This window comes from Capricornis sumatraensis, chromosome 19, assembly GCF_032405125.1.
Source record: "Capricornis sumatraensis isolate serow.1 chromosome 19, serow.2, whole genome shotgun sequence".
Lineage (NCBI taxonomy): Eukaryota > Metazoa > Chordata > Mammalia > Artiodactyla > Bovidae > Capricornis > Capricornis sumatraensis.
Window position 1 is genome coordinate 27933355 of NC_091087.1, and position 13630 is coordinate 27946984.

The following is a 13630-nucleotide window of genomic DNA, read 5'->3' on the forward strand; positions in this document are numbered from 1 at the left end:
TTCTGTGTCTAAGGCCAGAAGCCAAATGATAAAGGAAACATTTTAAGGTTTGGCCCTTGCCCCGAGTCTGGGGAACAACTTCCCTGCAAGAAAAAACATCATAGATAAAAGCTGTATTACCAATTTTTAAAACTTCAAGGCCTATAAAATAATCACCAGTTCAAAAAGATTTGAGTCTATTTTACCCTTCGCCAATATTCCCCCTGTTCTTTTTCTCCCCAAGCCCCCATCTCTTTAAGGATTTGACTATAGCAAATATACACAGAAACACCCACCCAAATAAACTAAAGTTTTAAAATTAGTAAACTGTCATCTTTGTATCATCTCACTACCATCACACCACTTCGTTTGCCTACAAATGGTGCTCACCGGAAGGGAAAGGGAAAGGGAAAGACTGTCATAAAGTTTTTCTCACTGTACGTGAACATTTAATATTAGATGTTAATATTCTTTCTAATTTAGATATAAGAAAACGGAGACTTCTCAACCACAGCATGTCACAACTGAGAGAACAGAGCCTGAAACCCCAAGTCCTGTGTTCCTTCCACCACACCAGAAAAGCAGGTTCCTCGTGCTTTTTTTAAAAATCTCTGCTGGCACAGTGTTTTTAAAGCCCCGCATCTTTAAGATTGGTACAGTTGACTCTCCAGGCTATTTCCACATAAATCAAGCACTTCCCGCCAGGTCTGGAACTTCTTACCTGTGAAGTCAACCTTTCCGTACAGATCTTGAATCTGAGGAGCCAGGCCTAGTTTGAACAGGTACAAACTAGAAGACATAATACGCAAAAGAGTCAGGACTCCCAGCCAGATGTTCTGCTGCTCTAAAGTCAAAGGGGAAAACCAGCATAAAGAACAGAAGCATTCTGAACATGGAGACTCCCAGGACTCTGCCATATTACACTCAGCAGCTATGATACTTTATCTCAGAGCCTTCTTTTTCTATAACAAGGAGGTCCTTAAAGTCACATAATGTAACGCAAAAAGCACTGGGCTGGGACTCAGGAGACACAAGTTTAAGTCCTAGCTCCAGGACAAATCCAATAAGCAATCAGACAGTAACATAAATGTTAATATAACAAATATAAATGAAGCCTCTTCCCTTCTGTTTAACCTCCTGTGATCAGTAAGTTTTAACTGCAAAGACATTTTAGAAAAGTCTCAGGAAAATGACTGAGCAAATCTTACTTAAGCTGAATTCGTATTACTGGTGGAAAAGTTTAATTCAGGTACTTTAAGAGTTTTACATAAAGTATATATCATAAATCTTTACTCTTTAAATAAAAATCTCCTAGACTCTAAGCCCCATGAAGTCAGGGTCAATAAAAGTCTTGTTTACCAGTGGCCTACCCAAAGCCTGACATATATTAATAAATAATAATCAATATTTCACAGATGGATGAATGTCTATAAATATGAATCAGATTAACCAGAGACTAAGGCTCTACCAGCTCAGAATAAATTAGATTAGAAAACCACTCCACAGGGATTAACATGAGCAAGACACTGACAGCCTAGTAACAAGAGAGGAAATAAAAAATATCTAAGAAACAAACCACAGAAACTCAACAAAGTAGCCTACAGCATTTGCAGATACTCTCTACATCTAAATGTTATCTAAATACAAACATGTACCATGTACACTGCATTCACAAAACTGATCAGCATCCAAAGTGTATAAGATAAACCCAAATGCATACTCTTAAAAAAATCAAGTATTCTGAAAACACATTAGAATATATACATCCACAGTAACCAATCATTTTCTCAGGTAAGTACAAATACAAATGATACATATACAATTATGGGCTTTTCTTTTCAATAAAATGCTCGAGATGGAAATAAAGTTCCTCCCTCCAAAGATTTTACATTATTCAACACAGTTTCCAAAGTCAAAGAGCTAATCACTTTCTGGACGTGTAATATGCTTCTTCATGTACTCTCCCTGCACAGTGTGTTCCATCTGCATTCTAAATTGGTAAAAATGTTTTTCTCCAGAACCTTCTTCCTCTTTTATTTCTACTGTAGAACAAGAAAGTGGTTGCCACACTTCAACAAAAGCTTGAGCATGTTACTTTCACAGCCCCAGCAAGAGTGCGTTCCTAATGTCTTCAATGATAATCAAAAGCATCACAATGCTATCACTAGTTGCTGTAAAAAGCAGAAAAGGGAAGCTGAAAGCAGATGGGCATCATCTTGCTTTTATCTCATTTTAATTACTAGGAATATTTTAAGGACATGCTGGAACTATAAATGGAATCATAATGGCCACTTGGGTCCTCTTATTCAGCCTTGAAAGCGCTTAGTTCAGTTCAGTTCAATTCATTGCTCAGTTGTGTCCAACTCTTTGTGACCCCATGAATCGCAGCATGCCAGGCCTCCCTGTTCATCACCAACTCCCGGAGTTCACTCAAACTCAAGTCCATCGAGTCGGTGATGCCATCCAGCCATCTCATCCTCTGTTGTCCCCTTTTCCTCCTGCCCCCAATCCCACCCAGCATCAGAGTCTTTTCCAATGAGTCAACTCTTCTCATGAGGTGGCCAAAGTACTGGAGTTTCAGCTTTAGCATCATTCCCTCCAAAGAACACCCAGGCTGATCTCCTTCAGAATGGACTGGTTGGATCTCTTTGCAGTCCAAGGGACTCTCAAGAGTCTTCTCCAACACCACAGTTCAAAAGCATCAATTCTTCGGCGCTCAGCCTTCTTCACAGTACTCTCACATCCATACATGACCACAGGAAAAACCATACCCTTGACTAGATGGACCTTTGTTGGCAAAGTAATGTCTCTGTTTTTGAATATGCTATCTAGGTTGGTCATAACTTTTCTTCCAAGGAGTAAGCAGTCTTTTAATTTCATGGCTGCAGTCACCATCTGCAGTGATTTTGGAGCTCCCCAAAATAAAGTCTGACACTGTTTCCCCTGTTTCCCCATCTATTTCCCATGAAGTGATGGGACCGGATGCCATGATCTTCGTTTTCTGAATGTTGAGCTTTAACTCAACTTTTTCACTCTCCTCTTTCACTTTCATCAAGAGGCTCTTTAGTTCCTCTTCACTTTCTGCCATAAGGGTGGTGTCATCTGCATCAGTTCAGTTCAGTTCAGTCGTTCAGTCATGTCCGACTCTTTGTGACCCCATAAATTGCAGCACGCCAGGCCTCCCTGTTCATCACCATCTCCCGGAGTTCACTCAGACTCACGTCCATTGAGTGCATGATGCCATCCAGCCATCTCATCCTGGATCGTCCCCTTCTCCTCCTGCCCCCAATCCCTCCCAGCATCAGAGTCTTTTCCAATGAGTCAACTCTTCTCATGAGATGGCCAAAGTACTGGACTTTCAGCTTTAGCATCATTCCTTCCAAAGAAGTTACAGGGTTGATCTCCTTCAGAATGGACTGGTTGGATCTCCTTGCACTCCAAACGACTCTCAAGAGTCTTCTCCAAGACCACAGTTCAAAAGCATCAATTCTTCGGCGCTCAGCCTTCTTCACAGTCCAACTCTCATATCCATACATGACCACAGGAAAAACCATAGCCTTGACTAGACGGACCTTAGTCGGCAAAGGAATGTCTCTGCTTTTGAATACGCTATCTAGGTTGGCCATAACTTTCCTTCCAAGGAGTAAGCGTCTTTTAATTTCATGGCTGCAGTCACCACCTGCAGTGATTCTGGAGCCCCAAAAAAATAAAGTCTGACACTGTTTCCACTGTTTCCCCATCTATTTCCCATGAAGTGATGGGACCAGATGCCATGATCTTCGTTTTCTGAATGTTGAGCTTTAGGCCAGCTTTTTTGCTCTCCTCTTTCACTTTCATCAAGAGGCTTTTTAGCTCCTCTTCACTTTCTGCCATAAGGGTGGTGTCATCTACATATCTGAGGTTATTGATATTTCTCCCGGCAATCTTGATTCCAGCTTGTGTTTCTTCCAGTCCAGCATTTCTCATGATGTACTCTGCATAGAAGTTAAATAAGCAGGGTGACAATATACAGCCTTGACACACTCCTTTTCCTATTTGGAACCAGTCTGTTGTTCCATGTCCACTTCTAACTGTTGCTTCCTGACCTGCGTACATATTTTCAAGAGGCAGGTTAGGTGGTCTGGTATTCCCATCTCTTTCAGAATTTTCCACAGTTGATTGTGATCCACACAGTCAGAGGCTTTGGCATAGTCAATAAAGCAGAAATAGATGTTTTTCTGGAACTCTCTTGCTTTTTCCATGATCCAGCGGATGTTGGCAATTTGATCGCTGGTTCCTCTGCCTTTTCTAAAACCAGCTTAGGTGAGGTTATTGATATTTCTTCCGGCACTCTTGATTCCAGCTTGTGCTTCTTCCAGCCCAGCGTTTCTCATGATGTACTCTGCATATGAGTTAAACAAGCAGGGTGACAGTATCCAGCCTGACGCACTCCTTTTCCTATTTGGAGCCAGTCTGTTGTGTTCCATGTTGCTCCATGTTCGAAAGCACTTAAACTCACAGCTAAAACTTAAAAATCCTAACAACAAACATTACTTTCAGTTTTTGTTCCTGGCCTCCTATGCTTGCTTTCACAAATAAGCTATCAGCTACCTATCACAATCAGCCTGTAATTGAGTTCAGATTTCTTTTCTTTTTTTTCCTAATTAAGTTATACTCTATAGCAATGAGAAGCTTGTGTCAGCCTATCTGGATTCTATCATCAACGACTGTGAAAGTGAAAGAAAGTGAAAGTGAAGTCACTCGATCGATCGTGTCCACTCTTTGCAACCCCTGTGGACTATACAGCCCACCATGCTCCTCCATCCATGGAATTTTCTAGGCAAGAGTACTGGAATGGGTTGCCATTTCCTTCTCCAGGGGATCTTCCCAACCCAGGGATCAAACCCAGGTCTCCTGCATTGCAGGCAGATGCTTTACCGTCTGAGCCACCAGGGAATACAAATCAATGACTGTACAGTAACCTATGAAAGAAATCACTATGCTAATCTCAAAGATCACTAACAAATGCTCTTAAACACAGAAGGTGATGAGGAAACAGAATCTAGTACAGGCCCACATCCTTTACCTAAATTCTCTTGGGCCAAATACTAATTTAGGATTTCTCAGAAAAGTTGTACAGTGTATGTAGCATTATAAAACACCCCCAACAAGTCTTGGGGAAGCACCCCTAATCAAATACATTACCTTTTCTGCAGAAAAACATCTGAATAATCACATTAAGTAGATATACATTCTATGTAATCTCAATTAATACTGATCAGATCTTGCCAACAAATGAGTTTGAACTGAACCAAAACTCAGAGTTTTTAGCATGTTTTTTTGAATTTAAGATAAAGGATTATGGGCCAATTTAACCCCAAAGTGAATTCTTAAAAAGATAAAGCATGTGGGTAGGGAATGGAAAGGAAGTATACAACTACATCTGGAATAATGGAGAAGTAGGGTCTTATCTGAGAGTGGAGTGTAACCTACAAGAGTAATTTAGTCTGACTTAAGAACAGTGAGTACCTCAGGAATAACGCCAGTCAAGACTTGGGGTGGTGGGGGGGTGAGGACAGATGGCAGGAAGGGGGAAAACAAGGAGATAATGCTTCTTTATCACAATTGATTCAAAAGGGAAACAGTGCCTCACCCAAAACAGGTTAAGTGGAGTGAGGGAGCGGCCTTGAACACAGTCCTGTGAGGGTAAACAAGAGCCTCAAGCACTTAGAAATACTTCCTACATATTATCAAGAGTGGCCAACCCACCCCTCAGGAAAAACAGGGAGGAAAGAAACTGTAAATCACCCACCGGGACACACTGCTGTGTATATACTTTCTAAGCACGAACTGCCTATTGAAGAGAAATCGAGAACAATAGCAGGCTTCCTCCCTTTCTCATTCTGATTCCTTCATGAGAAAGGCACTGTTAGTTCTTCAGTCTCTCTTCAGGGGAAGTGAGGGCCTGGGACCCCGGTTACATGGCAGAGAGTCGTAGCTACAGGCCTAGCAGAGAGGAACTCTGCCAGCTTAGCTTCTCTGCCTGCCAACTTCAGATACCATGGTGGGTACTGCCTTCACAAGATTAGCAACACTGACAGGCCTCACGGAACCCTGAGCCAACCACAGCACTCAGAATTAATCTGATTTTAGCTCAGACATATATATCGGAAATGGCTACATTCTGAAAATTCTCTGACTTATCACCTATTCCTAAACGATGTTTTTAAACCTCATTTTACCATTGTCTGTCCAACATTATGCCATGTACCTTTGAGAGAAAAAAAGAAGTAATGCATGACTTCTGTCACTAAGATGCTAATAAATATAATAGGAAGAAAAGATATGAAAGAAGGAATATATAACTAAACAGACACAAAAAAGAAACAAACAAAAAAATCCAGAGGCTTAGAAAAAGATAAAAGCTGTCATTGGAGAAACTTCAAGAAAGTGAGAACTGAACTGCACCGTGACTGGATAAGCAGAGACAAACACGAAGAGCCCTTTGATAAAGACAAAGTACCATTTCCTTTTTCACTGACAGAGCACAAATTATCCCCCTGGGCTGGAGAAAGGGAGGGAGATTTGTTATAATGTATAAGTTGGACACACACATTTATTGTGGTTATATACCAGGCATCTAAGTACTAACAACACAAAGATAAAGAACAAAGGAAATACTTCTTGCCCCAAAGGAGTCCACAAGAGAGCCAAGCAGAAACAGTAACCAGAGGACAGTGTAAAAAGTAAGATAAGTGGAGTGAGAGGTATGTTCAGTTCAGTTCAGTACCTCAGTCGTGTCCGACTCTTTGTGACCCCATGAATCGCAGCACGCCAGGCCTCCCTGTTCATCACCATCTCCCGGAGTTCACTCAGACTCATGTCCATCGAGTGCATGATGCCATCCAGCCATCTCATCCTCGGTCGTCCCCTTCTCCTCCTGCCCCCAATCCCTCCCAGCATCAGAGTCTTTTCCAATGAGTCAACTCTTCTCATGAGATGGCCAAAGTACTGGACTTTCAGCTTTAGCATCATTCCTTCCAAAGAAGTTACAGGGTTGATCTCCTTCAGAATGGACTGGTTGGATCTCCTTGCAGTCCAAACGACTCTCAAGAGTCTTCTCCAACACCACAGTTCAAAAGCATCAATTCTTTGGCGCTCAGCCTTCTTCACAGTCCAACTCTCACATCCATACATGACCACAGGAAAAACCATAGCCTTGACTAGACGGACCTTAGTCGGCAAAGGAATGTCTCTGCTTTTGAATATACTATCTAGGTTGGTCATAACTTTCCTTCCAAGGAGTAAGCGTCTTTTAATTTCATGGCTGCAGTCACCATCTGCAGTGATTCTGGAGCCCAAAAAAATAACGTCTGACACTGTTTCCACTGTTTCCCCATCTATTTCCCATGAAGTGATGGGACCAGATGCCATGATCTTCGTTTTCTGAATGTTGAGCTTTAGGCCAGCTTTTTTGCTCTCCTCTTTCACTTTCATCAAGAGGCTTTTTAGCTCCTCTTCACTTTCTGCCATAAGGGTGGTGTCATCTACATATCTGAGGTTATTGATATTTCTCCCGGCAATCTTGATTCCAGCTTGTGCTTCTTCCAGCCCAGCGTTTCTCATGATGTACTCTGCATAGAAGTTAAATAAGTAGGGTGACAATATACAGCCTTGATGTACTCCTTTTCCTATTTGGAACCAGTCTGTTGTTCCATGTCCACTTCTAACTGTTGCTTCCTGACCTGCATACAGATTTCTCAAGAGGCAGGTTAGGTGGTCTGGTATTCCCATCTCTTGAAGAATTTTCCACAGTTGATTGCGATCCACACAGTCAGAGGCTTTGGCATAGTCAATAAAGCAGAAATAGATGTTTTTCTGGAACTCTCTTGCTTTTTCCATGATCCAGCAGATGTTGGTAATTTGATCTCTGGGATCTCTGGTTCCTCTGCCTTTTCTAAAACCAGCTTGAACGTCAGGGAGTTCACGGTTCACGTATTGCTGAAGCCTGGCTTGGAGAATTTTGAGCATTACTTTATTTATTTATTTATTTATTCTTTTGAGCATTACTTTACTAGCATGTGAGATGAGTGCAATTGTGCGGTAGTTTGAGCATTCTTTGGCATTGCCTTTCTTTGGAATTGGAATGAAAACTGACCTGTTCCAGTCCTGTGGCCACTGCTGAGTTTTCCAAATTTGCTGGCATATAGAGTGCAGCACTTTCACAGCATCATCTTTCAGGATTTGAAACAGCTCAACTGGAATGCCATCACCTCCACTAGCTTTGCTCATAGTGATGCTTCCTAAGGCCCACTTGACTTCACATTCCAAGATGTCTGGTTCTAGATTAGTGATCACATCATCATGACTATCTGGGTCGTGAAGATCTTTTTTCTACAGTTCTTCTGTGTATTCTTGCCACCTCTTCTTAATAGCTTCTGCTTCTGTTAGGTCCAGACCATTTCTGTCCTTTATCAAGCCCATCTTTGCATGAAATGTTCCCTTGGTATCTCTAATTTTCTTGAAGAGATCTCTAGTCTTTCCCAATCTGTTGTTTTCCCTTATTTCTTTGCACTGATTGCTGAAGAAGGCTTTCTTATCTCTTCTTGCTATTCTTTGGAACTCTGCATTTAGATGCCTATATCTTTCCTTTTCTCCTTTGCTTTTCGCCTCTCTTCTCTTCACAGCTATTTGTAAGGCCTCCCCAGACAGCTGTTTTGCTTTTTTGCATTTCTTTTCCATGGGGATGGTCTTGATCCCTGTCTCCTGTACAATGTCACGAACCTCATTCCATAGTCCATCAGGCACTCTATCTATCAGATCTAGGCCCTTAAATCTATTTCTCACTTCCACTGTATAATCATAAGGGATTTGATTTAGGTCATACCTGAATGGTCTAGTGGTTTTCCCTACTTTCTTCAATTTAAGTCTGAATTTGGTAACAAGGAGTTCATGATCTGAGCCACAGTCAGCTCCTGGTCTTGTTTTTGTTGACTGTATAGAGCTTCTCCATCTTTGGCTGCATAGAAAATAATCAATCTGATTTCGGTGTTGACCATCTGGTGATGTCCATGTATAGAGCCTTCTCTTGTGTTGTTGGAAGAGGGTGTTTGCTATGACCAGTGCATTTTCTTGGCAATGCTAAAGGAGCACAAAGATGGTAAGTAGCTAATTCTGCTTCAGAAGGAAAAAGCAAGAGAAGATACTTATAGCAGCATTCTGAGGTGGCACCCCGGGAAGAGCACAGGTTAAACCAGGGAGAAAAGGGCATTTTAGGCAGAGGAAACAGCAGAACCAAAGGCATGAGATACTAGAGCACAGATACGCGCGAGGGAATGACTAGAGGTGACACTACAAAGGAATCATCAAAGCATTTTATGAAGTGTCTGGTAAGATGAAGGCTGTTCTGGAAACATAGCTCTGAATGCAGCCTAACAGATGGACCAGAAGGTAGAGAGCCTAGGGAGGGAACCTCTGAGGGGGTTAATGCATCCATCAGTCCACACAAGAGGTCTACCAGCCCTCAGTTACATTCTCTCTTTCAAGGGTTTCATGCTAATTTCAGTGATACCCAGGGTCTGGCACACATTTGATCAAGAAACTAGAGACAGCAGGCTTCTTGTACAACAACAACATTATACATACATTTATATATACAATTAACATTTATTAGGTGCATACACAGGATGCTATATAAAAAGAACAGCCCAAGCAAAAAGAAATCTCATAGTCCATGTTCCTTCTTATACTCACCCACTTGTATCGCCTTCTGGTTTAGTCCTATGGCCATCCAGTAAATCTAAGCCACTCTGAAATACTAGACTACCAGCACCTGCTCCCCTCCCATCCTACCCCGCCCCCTCCAGACAGATCACCTCCTCCCTCCAACTTAGTACTGTGTTCCTTCTAAGGGCTGAGGACCTGAAATTAAGTCATCTTCCAAATTTACTATGAAACTGAGAAAAAAATTATACCCTGTTTCAATTCCTATTTATTATATTTACATAGTCATAAAAATTATTTAAGGAACAAATGACTTGTCAGGGTCCTAGATAACTAAACAAATTATCAATCAACCATTTGATAATTGCTGGTACTATGTTACCAATCAGTATCAAGACATAGAGTATTATGTTCAGAAAGACTCACAAACTTAAGAGAACGAACTTATGGTTGCTGAGGTGGAAAGACGGGGGGGAAGGTATAGTTCGGGAGCTTGGGATGGACATGTACACAAACTGCTCTATTTAAAATGGGTAACCGACAAGGACCACTCCCAAATCCCCACCTCTGGCAGCTACCAATCTGGGTTCTATACCTATATAGTGCTTATTCTACCAAGAAAACCCTATTACCTCAGTGCGTGAATACAGTAGATACATCTGGGCATGTTCTTTCGATCATAGATGTCTGTAGTTTCTGGATAAAAAATCTAAGGAGAAATAAAAGAAGCAGAGTCAGGTATGCATCCATCTGGTTTCATTTAATCATTCACCAGCCATCACTGATACAAGTAAAACTTTGGACAATTAGCAAAGATCATCAGTGTTCTGCAAATAACTTCATTAGGGTGAACAGACAATTCATCATAAGCAATGTAAGGAATCAACCTTACTAATGTAGGAATCAACCCTGAATATTCATTGGAAGGAATTCATTGGAAGCTGAAGCTCTAATACTTTGGCTACCTGACGCTAAGAGCTGACTCACTAGAAAAGACCCTGAGGCTGAGAAAGACTGAAGGCAAAAGGAGAAGGGGGCGGCAGCAGAGGACGAGATGGTTAGATAGCATCACTGACTCAACGGACATGAATTTGAGCAAACTCCAGGAGACAGTGAGAGACAGGGAAGCCTGGTGTGCTGCAGCCATGGGGTCGCAGAGTTGGACAAGACCGAGCACTACCACCACTCCCACAATACCTGTGGCTCCCAATAAGAGCTGTGCACCAAAAGAGAGACAAGACGTACCAGAATCACCTCTTTTGACAATTTTTAAATTATGTGCTCATTTCCTAAGACTAACATGTCTTCCCCTGAACAGTGAAAATCATGGTCAAAGTCAGTTATCCTTCCCCCAAAATATTACAGAATCCATTTTAGAAAGTAATAGGAAAAAAAGGTTGGTTAGATAGGACAGAGACAGATTATGAGGACTTTGACAGTCAGACCAGTTTGAACTTGATATGCAGGCCTCAGAGAAGTCCTAGCTTTGAAGCCAAAGCTAAAAACAGAGCCTCAGGAAGATCTGACTGCAGACAAGACACAAAACACAGTGAATAGTGAAGAGAGTGAAGCTGGAGAAACCAGGCTGGGAGGTGGTTTCAACAGAAAAAACAGACACCGCAAACAACTGAGGAAGGCTTGGGGAAAGACTCTGTTTAGGAGTCCAAGGAAATGCCAAGGCTTTGAGCCTGGATGACCGGGAAAATGATGACACGGTGCCACTTACTCAGAGGAGAAGTTCACTTGGGAGAAAAGGTAGGCTTAGTTTTAGATACGAGAAAGTCCAAGAGATAGAAAGCTATCCACAGAGAAACGTCCAGTAGCCAATTGAAGACGCTGTGTTTATCGTAAAGCAAAGAACAACTGAAAACAACTGAAACCATGAGAATTAGAGAATGTGGCTAAAAACAGAACTGCATCTTAAGGAACGCCCACCAGGATACACAAGGTAGAAAAGCTGAAGAAACCAGAGGACTATCAGGCAGATTAAAAACAATGGTGTGACGGGGGGGGTTCGGGATTGGGAACACGTGTACACCCGTGGCCAATTCATGTTGATGTGTGGCAAAACCAATACAATATCGTAAAGTAAAAATAATAATGAAAATAAAATAAATAAAAAAGCAAAAACAATAACATGCTTCATGGAGGAGCTGGCCAACAGCACCAATTATAATAAAGAGTCAAGTGGATAAAAATCGAAAAATTATATTAAGTCTCTACAGTTTGTGTATGTACCACATGAAAAGATTAGGAAAGACATCTCAACAAAACTATGTATGTGTTGCTATACGGCAGAAACCAACACAATATTGTAAATCAATCATCATCCAACTAAAAATAAATAAAATTTTAAAAATACTATATAGGTATTGTCAATTATTGATCACACATTATATTATGGGCAAAAACACATTTTTTAGGCTAAGCATCTTTAGTCTACATTACTCAGAAATCTTCTGGACTTAAATCCTACAGAGCAAGGCTAATAGCCATGGGCTCAGTCACTTCAGCAGTGTCCGACTCTTTGCGACCTCATGGACTGTAGCCTGCCAGGCTCCTCTGTCCATGGCAATTCTCCAGGCAAGAATAGTGGAGTGGGTTGCCATTCCCTTCTACAATTGTTCTGACAGCCTTTGGGGAATTCTGTTTGTCAAGACTGTGGTTCAGGACAATGCACTACTGTTAGTAAACAAAAAAGGTAATAAAATTAAATTATTAAAAAAGCATTTTTATAGTAAAAATACTATTAGAAAGAGCAATTATTAACAAAACTCTTAGTATCATTCAAAAAGGTTAAACTGTCATTGCCCATTGGGCATACTATATAAAAAACAGGAACAGGAAGTTACAGGTGCGCAGAAAGGCCTAGTGGCTGTAAGAGCATGACGTATTGCACTTCCTGACATGTGTGGGGCTTAATTCTCAAATGTACCAGTGCAGGGAAGAGAGCTTCAGCACTTTGCTCTGAACAAAAGAGGACACAAGCTAGTCTTCAGCCAAGACGTAGCTCTGAGTTAAACTCAATTCAACAGGCATGTGTGCAACAGTGAGCTGAGCACTCTGCAAAATGCCAAACACTAATTTCCCAGTGGCTTCAGCCACCTTCTGATACGCTACATTTCTTCTGAATCTTTCTTTGGTTACAAAAACTTAGACTCCACAGGAAAGTATAAATAGAATGAAAACCACTCCTTAACTCCATCACACAGAAATGAAAACTATTTCTGTCTGCAGATTTTTCCCAAGAACACTCTATTTTTAGACAAAAATCCTGACCTCATCTAAGCCAGAACTCAAAGTTGTATAATCTTAGCCTGATTTTATTTTTCACTTAACACATCACAGTTAGGTATACAGATTGACATCATCCTTTTTCAATGGCAGCAGTAGTATTTGACGGGCTGTAACATGGTTAATACCTGGAGTGAAGGAACATGTGGTTTGCTATCAATTTTTTACATCATAAGCAATGCTGGAAAGCCTTACATAATATTTTTTTGTGCTTGTCTAATTTTTTTTCCTTTTTTTTATTTTGAGCTGGTGGGATGTGGGTGGGGATAAATTGCTAGAAGGAGAATTCTTAAGTCAAAGGATGGTGGGGGTAGGGGGAATAAAAGCTGTCCTTGCCTCTAACAGTTATACTACATCATGGCCTCTCTGGCTATTCAAGGTAGGACTGGGTAGCTAGTTGTATGATCACCACCCAGGTCAGTGATTCTCTTGCTTTCTGTACATCACCTGCTCAACCAGACCCTGATTCATCTATACCCTATTCATATGACTGACATTCCCTCTTAACTGTACAGCCTGATCAGTAAATGCTAGTGACTGTTCTAATCTTTAGATCAGAATGGCTCCACGATGCTACTTTATCAAAGGGAAGACTTCTGCTCGAGGGGCCAAGAGGGACGTGCTCCGCTGCTGCTTTCCCTGGGCCAAAGAAAGT

General features: G+C 41.3%; 1 protein-coding gene across 1 annotated transcript in view; it reads right to left on the reverse strand.

Moving 5' to 3' along the window:
* The window catches only part of IQGAP1 (IQ motif containing GTPase activating protein 1), a 110825-nt gene that overhangs the window by 55810 nt on the left and 41385 nt on the right, over positions 1 to 13630 (reverse strand). Inside the window, exons 5-6 of the mRNA XM_068991560.1 lie at positions 10314 to 10390; positions 701 to 768 (exon numbers count right to left, since the gene is read on the reverse strand). Of these exons, the coding sequence (XP_068847661.1) occupies positions 701 to 768; positions 10314 to 10390 (145 nt within the window). The remainder of the gene's footprint in view (positions 1 to 700; positions 769 to 10313; positions 10391 to 13630) is intronic.